The sequence below is a fragment of the Glandiceps talaboti genome, chromosome 6 (assembly GCF_964340395.1).
Source record: "Glandiceps talaboti chromosome 6, keGlaTala1.1, whole genome shotgun sequence".
Lineage (NCBI taxonomy): Eukaryota > Metazoa > Hemichordata > Enteropneusta > Spengelidae > Glandiceps > Glandiceps talaboti.
Window position 1 is genome coordinate 26,396,105 of NC_135554.1, and position 18,708 is coordinate 26,414,812.

An 18,708-nucleotide genomic window follows, 5' to 3' on the forward strand; every position below is an offset into this window, starting at 1 on the left:
ATATATGAGTGAGGATATTAGTCTGTAAGATATGACAAGTCAATCCTACCACCGTATCAGACTTGTTAGGACTGAATGACGCTGACATATCTTACAGTTTATTTGTATGTGTTACATAACATCCAAATTTTCGATTCCTTCATGTTAGATTCCTATGCTTAATACATGTAGTTTGTAACCTTGCCTTGGTACAATTTCTAGTCATGTCACTCTGCTGTTAACTTCTTGTATCTCAACCATTCGTAGATGTGTACTACTATGTCATGTATTTAGATACAGATTATATCTATATATACTCTTGTGTAAGTTTACCAGGTACTAAAAAAAGCTATCTTATCACGTTTCTTTTCAATGTATCATCTGAATACGTAGTGAGAGGTCTGAAAGTTGATTGACATGAGTAAGCATGGTTGGAAGTAGAAAATAGTTACCTTTTTAATTTATTAAAAAGAGAAGTAATTGTGAAAACCACCTGGTTCCAGACTATACCTTGTTAAGTTTAGTTATGACATGTAATTTGAAAAATGTGCCCTACTTTTTGCAGGGTCATGTTAAATTTTGGTAAGATTAGTGTATCAATAAAACACTTTAAAAATAAAAAAATATGGACAATGTCTCAGTGCAGTCTCTTTATGTACAAGTAGTTGTTGTATATTTGTTAAGTAATGCTGACATTTTCTGGATTTAACAAACACCATGTTATGTTGATAACATTGGCATCAAATGTGAGCAGTGCAGTGTGTTACGTTGCCATTATAGTTGGATTGATATATACATATTAATAGATTAAGAGCTCACAATATTATTGATGCAAAGTTGCAAGAAGTCCAAAAAAGTATTAAGAAGTTTCCCAACAGACAGGTTATGAGTATGTTGATATCATTTTGTCCATGACATGCATTTTATGACCCTGGTAATACTGGCACTGCCACACTTGGCCAATCACAATCCTCAGCTCAGGGGGCAATAAGTCATTTCTCAGCCAATAATATAAGTTCTCATTCAATGGTAATCTTAAATTCATAGCCAATCATAATCCTCCGTTCCCAGCCAGTAATAATTTCATCAGTTCACAGCCAATCATAATCCTTGGTTCACAGCCAACCACAATCTTCAGTTCACAGGCAGTGATAATCCTCAGTTCTCGGCCAATCAAACTTCATCAGTGTGTAGCCATTGATACTCCTGAGTTAATTCTCATTGAGTCACCTATCACTACTTGTAGCCAATCAAAAACTACTTGTCACAACTTCAGCCAATACTAATCTTGGGACCCTTGTTAAACCTAGAACCATATACCGTCCCATGATAAGCATTACAATGAATATCACCAAACCAACAATTGAGATGAATACTGAACTATTAAACTTCCTCATATTTATCAAAATAATAATAATAAATATGATTAAATATGAATTCAGATTGTGTTTATTTCGTGACCAGTTACTATTAAATATATGATGGTATGATAATATCCATGCTTCAAGGCATTCATTGGCTTGCTCCAATATCGCGCCTTACCTGGAACGTAAAAAAGAGTTAGTTTGGTATCATGTTGTCAATGATTATCATGATCCCTGATCATGATGTGCTTGCTTGAGCTAAAAACGTAAATATTACAATGCACTCTGGGTAATCCGTTACCCTTTGACCTCATATCTCCCGTCATACAGTGGGTTAAATTCTTCTGCATTGAAAAGCGGGACGGCTGATTCACGATATCGTCCGTTTACTTGCTTTGACGACAACCAGCGATAGCTTCTATTTTTAACAGGATAAGGACGTAAACAGTTGCGAAAAATACCGAAACATGTAAGCATTGTTAACCTTATATGTGAGAAATTGAATTGTGAACGGGATTTCCATGTTGTTATCGTTACATTCACAGGTGACATTATGATGTTATTACCATAGAGATGACAGACGCCGTATACGATTACAATCTCTTTTCTATGATACCTTGCTGAATCGAACGTAAATATAAATTCTGGAGAATTGCTAGTATTATTTAAATGCGTGAGTTGTTCAATGAGAATATGACAGTATCTCTGTGACTTCTGAATGTCTGACTCTATCTAGACACAGTCCTTCTGATTCAGTGACAGCATGAAAGTATTCCATGTATGGTGACAATAATCCCATTCCACATCCCAGTATGAAATGTTGGTGGTTACGTGTAAAAACTCATAAGATATTGCCTAGTTCCAAAAATATTAAGAATACAGTATAACAGTTTATTGGACCCTATTTTAGACCCTTTCAGTTTACAATAGGAATGTATACATACCTCATTTTAGACCAAAGGGCAAAATCATACCCCTATCCACAGTACCTCAGTCACTACACACCCCTTACTAATACATCCATGATAGTACATACTACATATATCCTTGGATAGACAAGTGAATTGAGACATCCATGATCACAGCTGCATAGGGAATGTGCCTAAAGATTGGAAAAAAATTGTCAACAGTCTATTACTTCAACTTCAGGTCTGAAAAATAAAAACTTGGGCTGGTGCACCATTATGTCATCTTACACTCTGTATAAATTCAATAACAGAGAAGGAATTCAGTTGATACAATATGGCCAAGGCATTAAAAATGCTCTGGTAAGAAATGTAATTGTTGTTTATTTTTTGTTCAGGAATCGACCACCAACCAGTGGAGGGCGTAGGCCAACAACAAGTCGTCCAATGTCAGGTGCAAGACAACCACCACCAGGAACTGCAATGAGAGGAGCACCAGTAAGATATTGTTTATTTAAATTATACAGAAAAAATAAACTAACCTATAATGTATAGAGTTTAGAAGTTCAAAAAGAATATTCTGTTACTGTTATTTTATGATAATATAACTATGGCATTATTATATTTCATATGGTGTTTATATTGTGATATTATACTCTACTGTTATGTTATGTTATGTTATGTTATGTTTATTTATTAAAGTGTCATGTGTGGACTTACCCATAGCCACACCCAGCCCCTAGGGCTTACAAGACACTAAAGTAATACAAATCTTTAACTTATGAATAAGTAAGCATGCATATTTAAACATTGTACATAAATTCCTTTCTCTTACAAAAAGCATCGCCAACAAAATTTGCTAGGTCAAATGGCATGTTTGTCATTAAAAAATCTACTAGGCTACACATTAAAAAATGATTCCTCATCAGTAAATAAACATAGTAAAAGATACTACAGTGACCTCTGTCCTCATGTACAATGTAGTACACTTTCACAAAAACTTAACAATATAAATTCTTAAAACTTAAAATCTAACCTTTTAATTTTAGTCCTAATCCAACAAGTGGCTTTAATTGTGTTTGATTTTAACTTACAGGGTCCTGGTACAGCTAGACCTGGCACTAGAGGTGGTGCTGCTGCTGCTGGTGCCGGTGGTGGTAAGTAACTCTGAGTCAGTATGTTATGTGAAATGCAGGATCTAGGGGATGTGGTATAGTATGAAAGACCTGTAGTAGAAGGGATGTGCTGCATATTTCATAGTCTGTCATATATATATATATATATATATATATATATATATATGCAGTTTTGGGACACCCTCATGCATCGGCCTTCTCTTCACAGAGATTATGGATGAGGGTAGATCTACATGCACATGACTTATTTTACAATGTGTATGTTTCATGACTGAGAATTTATTAATGGCCAGCAGTTGTCTTCATTCACAGACTGGCCATGTGGTTAAATTTACAACTTGTATTATATTCCCTGGAAAGGATTGATATAAAAGTAGAGATATTTTGTGTGTAGATATACACTTTCATTTCTACCTTTTTATGATTGGTACAAACTGTGTACATATACTATGTACATTTAATCATACCCTGTGATTGGTCAGTTGATGATAACATATCTTTGAAGACAAAGAATTTCTGAAAGTACCTTTTCACAAACTTGTGTCTTGCATGTTTTTTGTTAACAGTGCTTGATGCCAAAATTAGTGTAGCTGACAGACCAATGACTCAGCAAGGCTTGGCTGGTATGAAAACTGGACCAAAAGGTTAGTTCTTCCTTGTAATTCTATGTTTAGGTCTTAATTAGAAATAGCTCACAAATTGATGACTTTTTAAAAGTGCAACAGTGTGCTGTGATAATGTGATGTAGTTTAACTTTGATGTTAGATTAGCAATTTATATCATATTTACATGTACATCTATTCCAGGACCATCTAGGCTAACCATTTAATGTCATTTTACCTATTGCAGGACCATCTAGGCTAACCATTTAATGTCATTTTACCTATTGCAGGACCATCTAGGCTAACCATTTAATGTCATTTTACCTATTGCAGGACCATCTAGGCTAACCATTTAATGTCATTTTACCTATTGCAGGGCCATCTAGGCTTGTGAAGGATGAATCATACTTCATGGGTACACTAAGAACCAAGATTCATGAACTAGAATCAGAGAATAATAAACTACAAAAAGAAATTGATCATTATAATCAAGAAAACGCTCAATATCTATCCTATGAAAGAACGTAAGTAAACTACGATACTATCAGCCCTCAGTTGTTCTATAGATACATTCATATGATTATACTGATCATGACCACATGCACAGTCCCTCTGTCACATGACAGAGGGACTGTGTACTGACTATTAAAATTGATGAGACATACCTAAGTGTCATATGTACAGAAATATTGCCATATTTGAATTAAGGAATATTATACTTATTGCTTGGCTATGAGCAGGGCACTGGTTGATTTTTATTACCCTGAGGACTGTTATGCAGCAGCTATTTCTCAAGGCTACATCACAGCATGAGGGGTAATATGATATCAACTAGTACCTGAATAAAGCCAACTTTAAAGCAATAAATGTTTTATAACACATCATATTCTCAGACACACATTCTTTACATAGTCAAAGCAAATCACTGAAAAGACTCCTGTCCTAGATGACTATTGCCCTAGGGAATATAGAACACAAGTAGTACACCTCACTCTATGCAAATTGAGGTCACTAAGGGTCACTAGTCCATACCATGTGACACGATTTAAACCAATCACTGAAGGCTGTATGAAAATGATGTGTTATAAATGTTGAGATGTGTGATCACATTTTAGACAAAGAAATGTCAGATATTTTTTGTACATAGTTTCATCATGATTTCTTTGAAAATGACACTGAAATATCCAAATCTGAATATTTGGGTGTGTTTCTATCGTTATGTCCTTAATCCTTATACTGTCAGTCAAGATAACAATTGCAGTCACTGTGCACATAATCAGAAATGTATTCTATGGTTTGTATTGCAGAGCTGAGGCATTAGCTACTGAGCTAAGGGAATTACAGGGACAGTTAGGTGACTATAACACTGTAAGTATAGAAGGAGTACAATGATATGGAAACTTACAAACAGACTTGTTATTGTATATGTATATCAAAACAAATGTAGTACTGGGAGGCTTTGTTTCAATCATACACACAGCCTATTTTAGCCACAGTGTTTTAGCTAGTCATATTATTTGAGCTCTGCTTGCAGAGATTAGGCACTCTATAACTCTACTTTATTATTAGTAGTATTATTAATAGTCGTATTATTTATCTGGTACACAAGCAAAGTTTTACAGCTTGAAGTTATACTGAGCTTAGAACTACAGGGACATGTTTTAAAACTATAATACTGCAAGTACATTATTATTATTATTATTGTTTATTATTTATCTGGTACACAAGCAAAGTTTTACAGCTTGAAGTTATACTGAGCTTAGAACTACAGGGACATGTTTTAAAACTATAATACTGCAAGTACATTATTATTAGTATTATTGTTTATTATTTATCTGGTACACAAGCAAAGTTTTACAGCTTGAAGTTATACTGAGCTTAGAACTACAGGGACATGTTTTAAAACTATAATACTGCAAGTACATTATTATTAGTATTATTGTTTATTATTTATCTGGTACACAAGCAAAGTTTTACAGCTTGAAGTTATACTGAGCTTAGAACTACAGGGACATGTTTTAAAACTATAATACTGCAAGTACATGAAAACACCAATATGAAAAACAAAGTGTAGAACACAAAAGCAACAGATATGTTATGTTTTCCTACACACAGAATAGAAAGCATGTTAGATACTGTAATGAATATATGACTAGTTCATCTTCTCCAGATAAAGTATTTGGCAATGTTATCTGTGTATGCCTGTTTCATTTGACTTTGAATAATTTTTTTTTTCAAACAGTTGGTAGATAAGTTGAACACAGATACTGAGATGGATGAAGTCTTAGAAGATTACAATCAGGTTTGTTTGCTCTCAGTTTTTTTTTGTATTTTGCATTTCTATAGCCTTTTGTGTGTGTGTGTGTGTGTGTGTGTGTGTGTGTGTGTGTGTGTGTGTGTGTGTGTGTGTGTTTGTGTGTGTGTGTGTGTGTGCATGTACATGTGTGTGTCTGTGTGCATGTGTGTGTATATGTGTGTGTGTGTATATATGTATGTATGTGTGTGTGTACAAAAGTATTCCAATCTAAGCTGCTTTTATTCATATATTATGCTTTTCATACTTTAACAGCTGAAAGTACAGAATGACATGGAAGCAAAGAGTATTGACACAATATTCACAGAGAGACAAGAGTAAGTATCCTGTTAAAACTTTCTTGGTTGATGAAGAGGAGGACTGAAAGTTTATTGAGTTTGTTCTAATCTTACATTCTGGTCGTCCTGTGTAGAAAGTAGATCAACATTAATATTAAATAAATTTACATTTGAAAAGTAATAAGTTTTATGATTTTGAGTGTACTCAACTGATATTATTGCATATTCAGAATTTATTAAAATGGCCATATGGAAGTAGGAAACCATAATAAAATTGTTTTTATAAATCCAAAATCCAAAATACATACCCAGTCCTCATCCACTGCATATGACCACTATGTATGCTATTGTAGTAAAATGAGTTAAACAACATTATGAAATCTGTTGCTAATTTTTTTCTTCAGATTTTTGACATCAGTTTTGTTGTAAAATAATGGCTTCCTGCATAAATAGAACAGCACACAGTTGTTAATCCTTGCTGTTATTAGCACAATATTAAACATTTTTCTTTGTTCTTCACCAATAAAGTCATTGAATTTGTTGTTCTGTAAGATACAATTCTTTTCATAATGAGCTTTCTAAAATTGATTGATTGACAGGAAGGAACAACAGATCCAGCTGGTAGAAGTAGAAATTGACCAGTGTAAAAGAATGGCTGATAGTTTGGTGGAAGATATGGTAAGCAATAACTTTACAGGGAGAAACATTTCATGTTTGACTAGTTTAAAGAAAATTAGTGATAGTTTGTGGAATATAGAACAGCAATAACTATACAGAGACAAATATTTCACCTGTGACCAGTTTAAAGAGAATTGGTCATAGTTGGTGGGACTTAGGACGACAATGACTATACCTAATATCACAAGATAGAAATGAATATTTCATTGTGTACATAGATATATTTATATATGAAGTCAGTAATAGAACATACATATAGTCAGCAGTACATACTCATTGGTAGTTATGCAATATGTACTTTGATAAAAAATACTTAGTAATTATGAATTCTACAATATGTGGTTCTTGGAATGTGCACATCTAAGAGTTCATCTTCAAAATCAATAGAATGATATACATGTCTTGTATGCATAGATCATCCGCACCAAGATCTATGATGTATGTCATGGTCATCTGAAGTATATACAGTTGATTGGCTTTTAGGAAGCATACAGAAAAATCTGAAATGAGATGATAAAGATGCAAGAATTGCATCACAGTTTGACAGTATAATATTCATGTATGACTAATTGTTGTATCAATTTTTTTATGTCAGAACCCAAACATGAAACAAAAGTACATGCAATTAAAGAGAAGTAATGAAGCTGTACAGCAGGATTTGGAAGTAAAACAACAACAATTAGATGCTTTGAATACCAAGAGAGATAACCTGGAAGATGTAAGTAATAAGTTGTGATACTAGAATTACAAGTTTTCTACCGTGTGTACATTTAACTTGGCTAATGTCACACATGATAGTGTTGGAATGTTCACTATAAATGTGTGTTATCGCAAAGAGGTTGCAAATTGGCACTGTTGGCAGTATAGACACTACTGGTTTATGTTGAGAATAAATCATAAAATTAATTTATTCTGATCACTCTTAACAAGTATTCTAAACTCTTTACCATTGTTATTGAATACCAGGAGTTACAACATTCCCAAGTAAAACAGGAAGCTGTCAGATTGTATGAACAACTAAATGAACTTGAAGCCAAGAAGGCTGGAATTGTAGAAGAAGAACAACAGAAAGGTTCTCCTGCAGAAGAAAGAGAAAGACTTCTAAAACAAGTCAAGGAAGACAACCAGGAGATTGCCAGCATGGAAAGACAGTAAGATATTTGACATTATTTGTGAAATATTGATAGTCAAAGGTGATATATAATGTAAAGACAGTAAGATATGACATTATTTGTGAAATATTGATAGTCAAAGGTGATATATAATGTAAAATGTAACCCTTGCACTACATGAGAACTCAGTCAGCACTCTCTATCTTACAACTTACAAGGCAGCCCATAAGTATACACAACTTACAAGGCAGCCCTAAAGTTTACATAACTTACAAGTCAGCCCTAAGTGTACAAAGTAACCCTAACGGTATGTCAACATAGATATGTAGTAGGAATTGTACACATAATGTAGAAGTTATTTTAGTTATTAAGTGTGTAAAGTAAAAGCTTGCAGTGACTTACAGCATACACAGAGATGTTTGAATGTACAGTAATAATAATGATTCAACCTCTTAACATCTTACAGAACGCAGGAATTAAAAGATCATATCAATACAATACGAGATGAACTTCATCAACTAGATATGGACTTAGAGGAGCATCAAGGTTTGTCAAAATCCTTTTATATACATTGTATGTTGTTATTATTAATACATTTTATATCATATTTTGTAATTTTCAAATTGTTTCATTGCTAGCATGAAAAATTAACTTCTAGATCCAAGCTTCTAGTACTTTATGGACTACATTTATATGATAGACTTGTACTATGATGTCTTTTTTTGAATGAATGTCTTGAATGAATCTTTACCTATAAATAACAAAGAAACAAATCCTATATCCAATTTGCTTTGAACAAGTGTGTACATTTCAAAACAGTAGGTGAGAATCTAGAAATAGTCATCTGTAAAGTAATCGTGTCTAGCCAGTATGTAATACAGTATATGGAATACTTTTGGAGACTTTTGGAGAAGGAAGTGTTTGTGTTTTGTTTTCTTAAAATGACTACTGGATGGAATATCATGTATTTTGTTGGGCAAACTATTCCAAAGTTTCGTACCAACAAACTTAATTGAAGACTGACCATAACTATTTCTATACTTTGGTGTGAATGATAAATTCATGCTAGTCATTTTTCGTCTGGTTTCATGGCTGTGACTAACATACTGTAAGAGAAATAATTACTGAAGTGTGATTGGAGCACATTACGGAGTGAATTATGAACAATATGCCTACTTGAATGTTTAAAAATATCAAGATTGATCTAGTGTTTTATTAACGGTATATATTTGTAACGTATACCTTAAGTCTTAATCAAATTTTTAACTGCATTTGCAGCAATACAATCAACTTGCTAATCTCCAACCACAGTATTCTAGTCTTACTTCAACTTATAGCTATACACTTGTGATATGTTATTTTCAACTACAGTATTGAACTCTCAGTTTATATACAGTTCTGTCATACATCTTTAACTCTCAGTTTATATACAGTTCTGTCATATATCTTTAACTCTCAGTTTATATACAGTTCTGTCATATATCTTTAACTCTTAGTTTATATACAGTTCTGTCATATATCTTTAACTCTCAGTTTATATACAGTTCTGTCATATATCTTTAACTCTTAGTTTATATACAGTTCTGTCATATATCTTTAACTCTCAGTTTATATACAGTTCTGTCGTATATCTTTAACTCTTAGTTTATATACAGTTCTGTCGTATATCTTTAACTCTCAGTTTATATACAGTTCTGTCATATATCTTTAACTCTCAGTTTATATACAGTTCTGTCATATATCTTTAACTCTCAGTTTATATACAGTTCTGTCATATATCTTTAACTCTCAGTTTATATACAGTTCTGTCATATATCTTTAACTCTTAGTTTATATACAGTTCTGTCATACATCTTTAACTCTCAGTTTATATATAGTTCTGTCATATATCTTTAACTCTTAGTTTATATACAGTTCTGTCATACATCTTTAACTCTCAGTTTATATACAGTTCTGTCATACATCTTTAACTCTCAGTTTATATACAGTTCTGTCATACATCTTTAACTCTCAGTTTATATATAGTTCTGTCGTATATCTTTAACTCTCAGTTTATATACAGTTCTGTCATATATCTTTAACTCTTAGTTTATATACAGTTCTGTCATATATCTTTAACTCTCAGTTTATATACAGTTCTGTCATATATCTTTAACTCTCAGTTTATATACAGTTCTGTCGTATATCTTTAACTCTCAGTTTATATACAGTTCTGTCATATATCTTTAACTCTAAGTTTATATACAGTTCTGTCATATATCTTTAACTCTTTAGTTTATATACAGTTCTGTCATATATCTTTAACTCTCAGTTTATATACAGTTCTGTCGTATATCTTTAACTCTCAGTTTATATACAGTTCTGTCATATATCTTTAACTCTCAGTTTATATACAGTTCTGTCATACATCTTTAACTCTCAGTTTATATACAGTTCTGTCATATATCTTTAACTCTCAGTTTATATACAGTTCTGTCATATATCTTTAACTCTTAGTTTATATACAGTTCTGTCATATATCTTTAACTCTCAGTTTATATACAGTTCTGTCATATATCTTTAACTCTTAGTTTATATACAGTTCTGTCATATATCTTTAACTCTTAGTTTATATACAGTTCTGTCATATATCTTTAACTCTCAGTTTATATACAGTTCTGTCATATATCTTTAACTCTTAGTTTATATACAGTTCTGTCATATATCTTTAACTCTTAGTTTATATACAGTTCTGTCATATATCTTTAACTCTCAGTTTATATACAGTTCTGTCGTATATCTTTAACTCTCAGTTTATATACAGTTCTGTCATATATCTTTAACTCTCAGTTTATATACAGTTCTGTCATATATCTTTAACTCTTAGTTTATATACAGTTCTGTCATATATCTTTAACTCTCAGTTTATATACAGTTCTGTCATATATCTTTAACTCTCAGTTTATATACAGTTCTGTCATATATCTTTAACTCTCAGTTTATATACAGTTCTGTCATACATCTTTAACTCTCAGTTTATATACAGTTCTGTCATACATCTTTAACTCTCAGTTTATATACAGTTCTGTCATATATCTTTAACTCTCAGTTTATATACAGTTCTGTCATATATCTTTAACTCTCAGTTTATATACAGTTCTGTCATATATCTTTAACTCTTAGTTTATATACAGTTCTGTCATATATCTTTAACTCTTAGTTTATATACAGTTCTGTCATATATCTTTAACTCTCAGTTTATATACAGTTCTGTCGTATATCTTTAACTCTTAGTTTATATACAGTTCTGTCATATATCTTTAACTCTTAGTTTATATATAGTTCTGTCATATATCTTTAACTCTTAGTTTATATATAGTTCTGTCATATATCTTTAACTCTCAGTTTATATACAGTTCTGTCATATATCTTTAACTCTCAGTTTATATACAGTTCTGTCATATATCTTTCTTTACTCCAGGTGAAAGAAATGTCAAATATAAAGAATTAAAGAAGAGAGAGGAAACTATGAATGGTTAGTATTATCTTAATTAAATTTTGATATAAGTTGAGTAACTGTATGATGAAATATGTAAATAATTAATGTTTATTAGGGTTACATAAAGGTTGTATGGCTTACTTGTAATTTCCCCAAAGTGGGGGATTTGTAGCAGTTACAGTATCACCATTTCTGTAATCGATATGATTATTATTATTATTATTATTATATAATACCTTTAGTCAGAGTAAAACTCAATAAGGGTTACAAACAATGCATAGTGTTGAAGGGTTAGCTTGATTTCATTGAGGCCCTCATACATCAAATGATAACATGAATCAAATCGGAATGTGGGATGTACTTACATGTCATCCAAAGATGATTAATTCTCCCCCAAAAATAGGTTTGCTAAATTGTGTCATTTACTCACAATGATATTGAAATCAAATGAAAGAAAGAAAAGAATCACCTGTAGGACTTGAACCAATGTCACCTGAATACAAGCCAGAGTGCTCAGACCAGCTGAGCTAACATGTCAATCACCTGTAGGACTTGAACCAACGTCCCCTGAATACAAGCCAGAGTGCTCAGACCAGCTGAGCTAACATGTCAATCACCTGTAGGACTTGAACCAAAGTCCCCTGAATACAAGCCAGAGTGCTCAGACCAGCTGGGCTAACATTTCAAATGGTAGCTTACATACACAATGATAGTTACTTGGTATTTGTTTAAATTTCAGAATTTCTTGATAGTTTTGAAGAAACTAAATCTGCTGAAATGGTAAGTTGTCTATTGTTATGCATATACAAGGAAATTGAAGTTAATTTCATTGGTGTTTCACCTATGGGACACTATGACACAATGATAGAGGTGTCACACACAGTTGGGATGTAGACACACAAAAGTAACGCATGTTGCTTATCAGTAGGAAAGTAAACAGTTGAATGTATTAAAATCATCAAGCCCATTTCCATTTTTGTAAAAATTGTGACTGTGATAATGATAGACTGAATTATTTCTCTGCACAGGAACGTAAAGTGGCCATTGAAGGAAATATAGTAGCACTGCTTGAACATTTGAGTAGGGTAAGTATATTTGAATGTTAAACTTCACTATTGTGGTTGTCTTTGGTTGACTATCTAAGCCATACATCACACATTATTATTATTCCTGAGGAAGGTCTTCTGGGTATGACCAAAACGTCAAATATTTTTTTATTTACCAAATTGAGCATAAAGAATTGCATTGAACATTTGACTGATACAGAATACTTGTCAAGTAATAATGAAATGTAACAGCATGACCCAGCTGTATAACTGGGTACCTGGTATGATACTGGTTGCAATATGAATGATTTAATCCTATTGCGTTTACAAAGGCTGCAATGGACTGTATTATAAAGGGTGTTTTGCCACTATAGATCCTTGCCTGAGCTCTCACGAAAACAGGAGCCTTGTAAATACACTATTATTATTATCATTATTATTATTATTATTATTATTATTATCTTAACTAACTGAATGCTCTGACAAAAGATGTTCCAAAAATCAGAAATAAGATTACTTTACCTGTGTAATATTAGTCCGTTAGCCTACCAATTACTATTATAACAATATGTGATGTATGTAGTTCAGTTTTACTTTGTTTGTCTTACAGAACTTGTCAAGGTCCAAACACATGCCAACTCCACAAGAACTAGCTAGGATGCAGGAGGACCTCAGTTTCAAAGAAAATGAAATGCAGAAATCCCAAGCTACTGCCACTGGTTTGGCTTCTGGTAAGTTTTTTACTTTGTGAGGTGTACCTACTGCCACTGGTTTGGTTGTTTGTAAGTTCTTTACATAGTGAGGTGTACTTACTGCCATTGGTTTGGTTGCTTGTAAGTTCTTTGTGAGGTGTGGTACTGCCAAAAAGTATAAATTTGGCACAGCTTAGAATATCAGTCTTTTTTGTCTCTTCACAAAGTTTAAAGGAATGAATATACTTGATAGAACAGATCAAAAAAAGGGAGGAAAATATTTCATTCTGATTTTATGTAGCCTTATTTTTGAATTGCGGTCAAATAATGACAAATTACAAAGCCCCTTTTGAGATTAGTGTTTTCATTTTTCTCTGTCCCACAGAAAGTACAAGATTACAAATGGATCTACAGAAGGTAGAACAATTGGAAACTAAAATCAATGCAGAATTAGATACTCTGAAAAGTAAAATAAAGCAAATGGATGACGAATTAGTTACATACAATGATTTGGATGCCTTGAAGAAACAAGGAGATGACAAGAAAAGGGTAAGTGTTCATTTGTAAATAAATGTGTCTTTGTGTGTGTGTGTGTGTGTGTGTGTGTGTGTGTGTGTGTGCGTGTGTGTGTGCGTGTGTGTGTGTCTGTGTGTGTCTGTGTCTGTGTCTGTGTCTGTCTGTGTTTGTGTGTGTGTGTCTGTCTATGTCTGCGTATGTATGTATGTATGTATGTATGTATGTATGTATGTATGTATGTATGTATGTATGTATGTATGTATGTGTCTGTCTGTCTATCTGTGTCTCTGTCTGTCTATCTGTCTGTGTGTGTGTATGTGTATGTGTGTGTGTGTGTGGGGAGTGTGTGTGACAATGAATATATCACTAACACTGCAAGATCTGTGAAGGGAAATGATCGATTATGAAGATTTTAATATCCCGCTGAAGTCATGACTATGGCCAGACACAGACTAGAGAATAATCATGAGTTAGAAAACCATGGTCTTGGCGTCATCATATCCTGTTGTACAATAATATATTAGAGAAGATACATGTATGTAGCTTGAAGGGTTCTTATAAAAAAATTGATATTTTAAACTAAATAGATGTTGGTTCCCTTGATTCAACAGATGACATGACATGGATGCTGCATTGAAAAGTGGAGTTAGTTCTGTTTACATTTATGTATCTTGGTGTTAAACAACATTTTTTGTTTTTAATTGTAGAAACTTCACGAAGATAAAATTACACTGACCAAGAGGAGAGATACTTTCAAGAAAGGTAAGTGACAACTTTCTGTGAATACTGCCCTCAAGTGGCCAATGAGGGAAGATGTTATGATGCTGTGATGATGATGTTGCCAACTAGAATTTGTTGTAATTGGTTTATTATGTAAATATGTATATATCTTAAATATGAAAAATATGAGACATTGAAAATATGGTTCAATACAAGTAGTACATATTTGTATGGCTTTATACAAGTAAGTATATTGATATGACATTGAAAATATGGTTCAATACAAGTAGTACATATTTGTATGGCATGATACAAGTAAGTATATCTATATGCCATTGAAAATATGGTTCAATACAAGTAGTACATATTTGTATGGTTCAATACAAGTTGAATATATTTATTTCACATTGAAAATATGGCACATTCAGTCATATTAATACTATAATGAGTACATAGGCATGAAAAATGATGTAACAAGACAGAGAACTAAAACATAGAAGGAAAAAGAATTATTACAGTAAAAATTTAAAAACCAAACCGTAATTATAGATGATGCAGCTTATATTGGTGACCACACAACAGTGATTGCCAATAACAAAAATGAAAATTAGACATTTTGTTATTGTTTCACACAGGATATTTAAATTTAAAGTTTACTGAACTAAGGGGTTTAAAATCATGATATTTTGAAAGTTTACTGAACTAAGGGGTGTGAAATCATGATATTTGAAAGTTTACTGAGCTAAGGGGTGTGAAATCATGTATTTGAAAGTTTACTGAACTAAGGGGTGTGAAATCATGATATTTGAAAGTTTACTGAGCTAAGGGGTGTGAAATCATGATATTTGAAAGTTTACTGAGCTAAGGGGTTTAAAATGATATTGGAAGGTTTACTGAACTAAGGGGTTTAAAATGACATCGGAAAGTTTACTGAACTAAGGGGTTTAAAATCATGATATTTGAAAGTTTACTGAACTAAGGGGTGTGAAATGATATTTGAATGATATTGGAAGGTTTACTGAACTAAGGGGTGTAAAATGACATTGGAAAGTTTACTGAACTAAGGGGTTTAAAATGACATTGGAAAGTTTACTGAACTAAGGGGTTTTAAAATGACATTGAACAGTTTACTGAACTAAGGGGTTTAAAATCATGATATTTGAAAGTTGATGGAACTAAGGGGTGTAAAATCATGCTATTTGAAAGTTGATGGAACTAAGGGATGTAAAAATGATGTTATTTATGATTTAGATCAAGTTACCGCAATCCAATGTTAGGATTTATATTCCTCCCAGATTCCTACTTTTTTTAATGACTTTAAATTTATATGTGCCATCAACTGAAGTACATAAAATGGCTGGTTTAAAATTCAGATAGTGTAGGAAGTATGAATGTGTGAATCAGATAAGGCTCTCATTAAAGCCTTTTTTCTGGCTATTATTCTGTGTGCATTCACAACAGACAACAGTTCCATCATTTCATCAAAGACATTCATTGTAAAAATTGTAAAGATTTATTACACAATAAATCTGATCATGTTTTTGTCCATACAATTTATAACCTTAGTAATATTCCCTCTAATTTACCAGTGTTTGATTGTAGTCAGTAGTGTTTTTGTTAGGCTGGTATTAAAGTAGGTAAAATGCACCTGAGTTCTCTAATCATTTTATTGCGGTTTCCAACCCATATTTTGGTTTGAATGATAAATAGATAAATCTACCAGAGTTCCCCAGTCATTTTATTGTGGTTCCCAATCCACATTTTGGTTTGAATGATAAATAGGCAATTCTACCAGAGTTCCCCAGCCATTTTACTGGGGTCCCTATCCATATTTTGGTTTGAATGATAAATGGACAAATCTACCGAAGTTCCCCAGCCATTTTATTGTGGTTCCCTACCCATATTTTGGTTTGAATGATAAATAGACAAATCTACCAGAGTTCCCCAGCCATTTTACTGGGGTCCCTATCCATATTTTGGTTTGAATGATAAATAGACAATTCTACCAGAGTTCCCTAATCATTTTATTGTGGTTCCCTACCCATATTTTGGTTTGAATGATAAATGGACAAATCTACCGAAGTTCCCCAGCCATTTGTTGGGGTCCCTATCCATATTTTGGTTTGAATGATAAATGGACAAATCTACCAAAGTTCCCCAGCCATTTGTTGGGGTCCCTATCCATATTTTGGTTTGAATGATAAATGGACAAATCTACCAAAGTTCCCCAGCCATTTGTTGGGGTCCCTATCCATATTTTGGTTTGAATGATAAATAGACAAATCTACCGAAGTTCCCCAGCCATTTTACTGTGGTTCCCTATCCATATTTTGGTTTGAATGATAAATAGACAATTCTACCAGAGTTCCCTAATCATTTTATTGTGGTTCCCTATCCATATTTTGGTTTGAATGATAAATGGACAAATCTACCGAAGTTCCCCAGCCATTTTATTGCGGTTTCCAACCCATATTTTGGTTTGAATGATAAATAGATAAATCTACCAAAGTTCCCCAGCCATTTTACTGGGGTCCCTATCCATATTTTGGTTTGAATGATAAATGGACAAATCTACCAAAGTTCCCCAGCCATTTGTTGGGGTTCCTATCCATATTTTGGTTTGAATGATAAATGGACAAATCTACCGAAGTTCCCCAGCCATTTGTTGGGGTCCCTATCCATATTTTGGTTTGAATGATAAATAGACAAATCTACCGAAGTTCCCCAGCCATTTGTTGGGGTTCCTAAACAAAATTTATGTAAGTTTTAACAGATTTCTTCTCATGTGTCATTGGAGTTCCTAAATCTTAGCAAAAGACTAGTTCTGTTGTCTAGTATTAAAATGTTGTTAAAATGACTCAACAATTCAGTTTGAATAATTTATGCCACAAATTTACACTGAAATAGTCTGTAGTGTATAACACTGGTGAATAATTATGAATGATAATTCGTTGTGAGTTGTAAATGATATACATGTATCGAATGATTTTTGAACTAAAATCAAATATTTATGGAGTTCTGTAATTAGAACAAAGTGATGTTTGATGTTAATATGATTCTTTATTGATTTACTGTCTCAATCAAATCAAAATGAAAAATTGTAGAAAAATGATATACAATTATGTCTGATATTAATACTGAGTATTCATACATAATTTGTGTGTTGATAAGAGTAAAGACATGAAATATGAATGAGTTTTATCAATAATTAATTATTATTACCTGTAACTTCTATCTACCTTTACTGAATACATGTCAGTTTTTGACTGTGATGGTGGATCAATCTATCAATCAATCAATCTATCAATCAATCAATCAATCAATCAATCAATCAATCAGTCTGTCAAAGAATTTTTATAGAACCAAAATCCAATATGACGTAATGTTCTATGGTACTGAACAGGAACAATAGTAGATTGTAGTAAAAGTTAGTGTATAGTAAAGAGATGAAACCAAGCACAACTATTATTATATATGGGTTGTAAGTGTCCGAGTGGTTAAACCAATGATCTCTTATCACTGTGGTCTGGGCTAGAGCCTTGGTCAGTGCTTGATTGAATTTGTCATGTTATACAGTAAACAGGCAGTCATTCAGTTTGACTCTACCAAACAATGCAGGTATTCCCCAGGTATTTCACTTTCCTCCTGCATTAACACTGAACCTGTGAGGGTCAGCCCTCATGGGACTTCTTGGAAGACAGGTTTATAAAAATTTAAAGAACTATCCGAAATAAATTAATAAAGATTACAATTACATGTATCTCAGTAAAACAGGTTGACAAGGTTAGAAGTTGAACTAAATTGGAATCATAGTGAAATATAGAAATGACAATTGTAACTTGGTTGTGTATAAATGTACATTCACGTTCAGTTTAACAACAGACCATC

General features: G+C 32.7%; 1 protein-coding gene across 1 annotated transcript in view; it reads left to right on the forward strand.

The window, feature by feature from the left end:
- Positions 1-1,678: 1,678 nt before the first annotated feature.
- LOC144436233 (intraflagellar transport protein 74 homolog) overlaps positions 1,679-18,708 on the forward strand; it is a 30,310-nt gene continuing 13,280 nt past the window's right edge. Inside the window, exons 1-18 of the mRNA XM_078124971.1 lie at positions 1,679-1,812; positions 2,647-2,746; positions 3,345-3,405; positions 3,951-4,028; positions 4,363-4,510; positions 5,294-5,354; positions 6,229-6,288; positions 6,556-6,617; positions 7,178-7,256; positions 7,852-7,974; positions 8,223-8,407; positions 8,835-8,914; positions 11,829-11,882; positions 12,586-12,626; positions 12,875-12,931; positions 13,503-13,623; positions 13,970-14,133; positions 14,808-14,862. Of these exons, the coding sequence (XP_077981097.1) occupies positions 1,811-1,812; positions 2,647-2,746; positions 3,345-3,405; positions 3,951-4,028; positions 4,363-4,510; positions 5,294-5,354; positions 6,229-6,288; positions 6,556-6,617; positions 7,178-7,256; positions 7,852-7,974; positions 8,223-8,407; positions 8,835-8,914; positions 11,829-11,882; positions 12,586-12,626; positions 12,875-12,931; positions 13,503-13,623; positions 13,970-14,133; positions 14,808-14,862 (1,531 nt within the window). The 5' untranslated portion in view covers positions 1,679-1,810. The remainder of the gene's footprint in view (positions 1,813-2,646; positions 2,747-3,344; positions 3,406-3,950; positions 4,029-4,362; positions 4,511-5,293; positions 5,355-6,228; positions 6,289-6,555; positions 6,618-7,177; positions 7,257-7,851; positions 7,975-8,222; positions 8,408-8,834; positions 8,915-11,828; positions 11,883-12,585; positions 12,627-12,874; positions 12,932-13,502; positions 13,624-13,969; positions 14,134-14,807; positions 14,863-18,708) is intronic.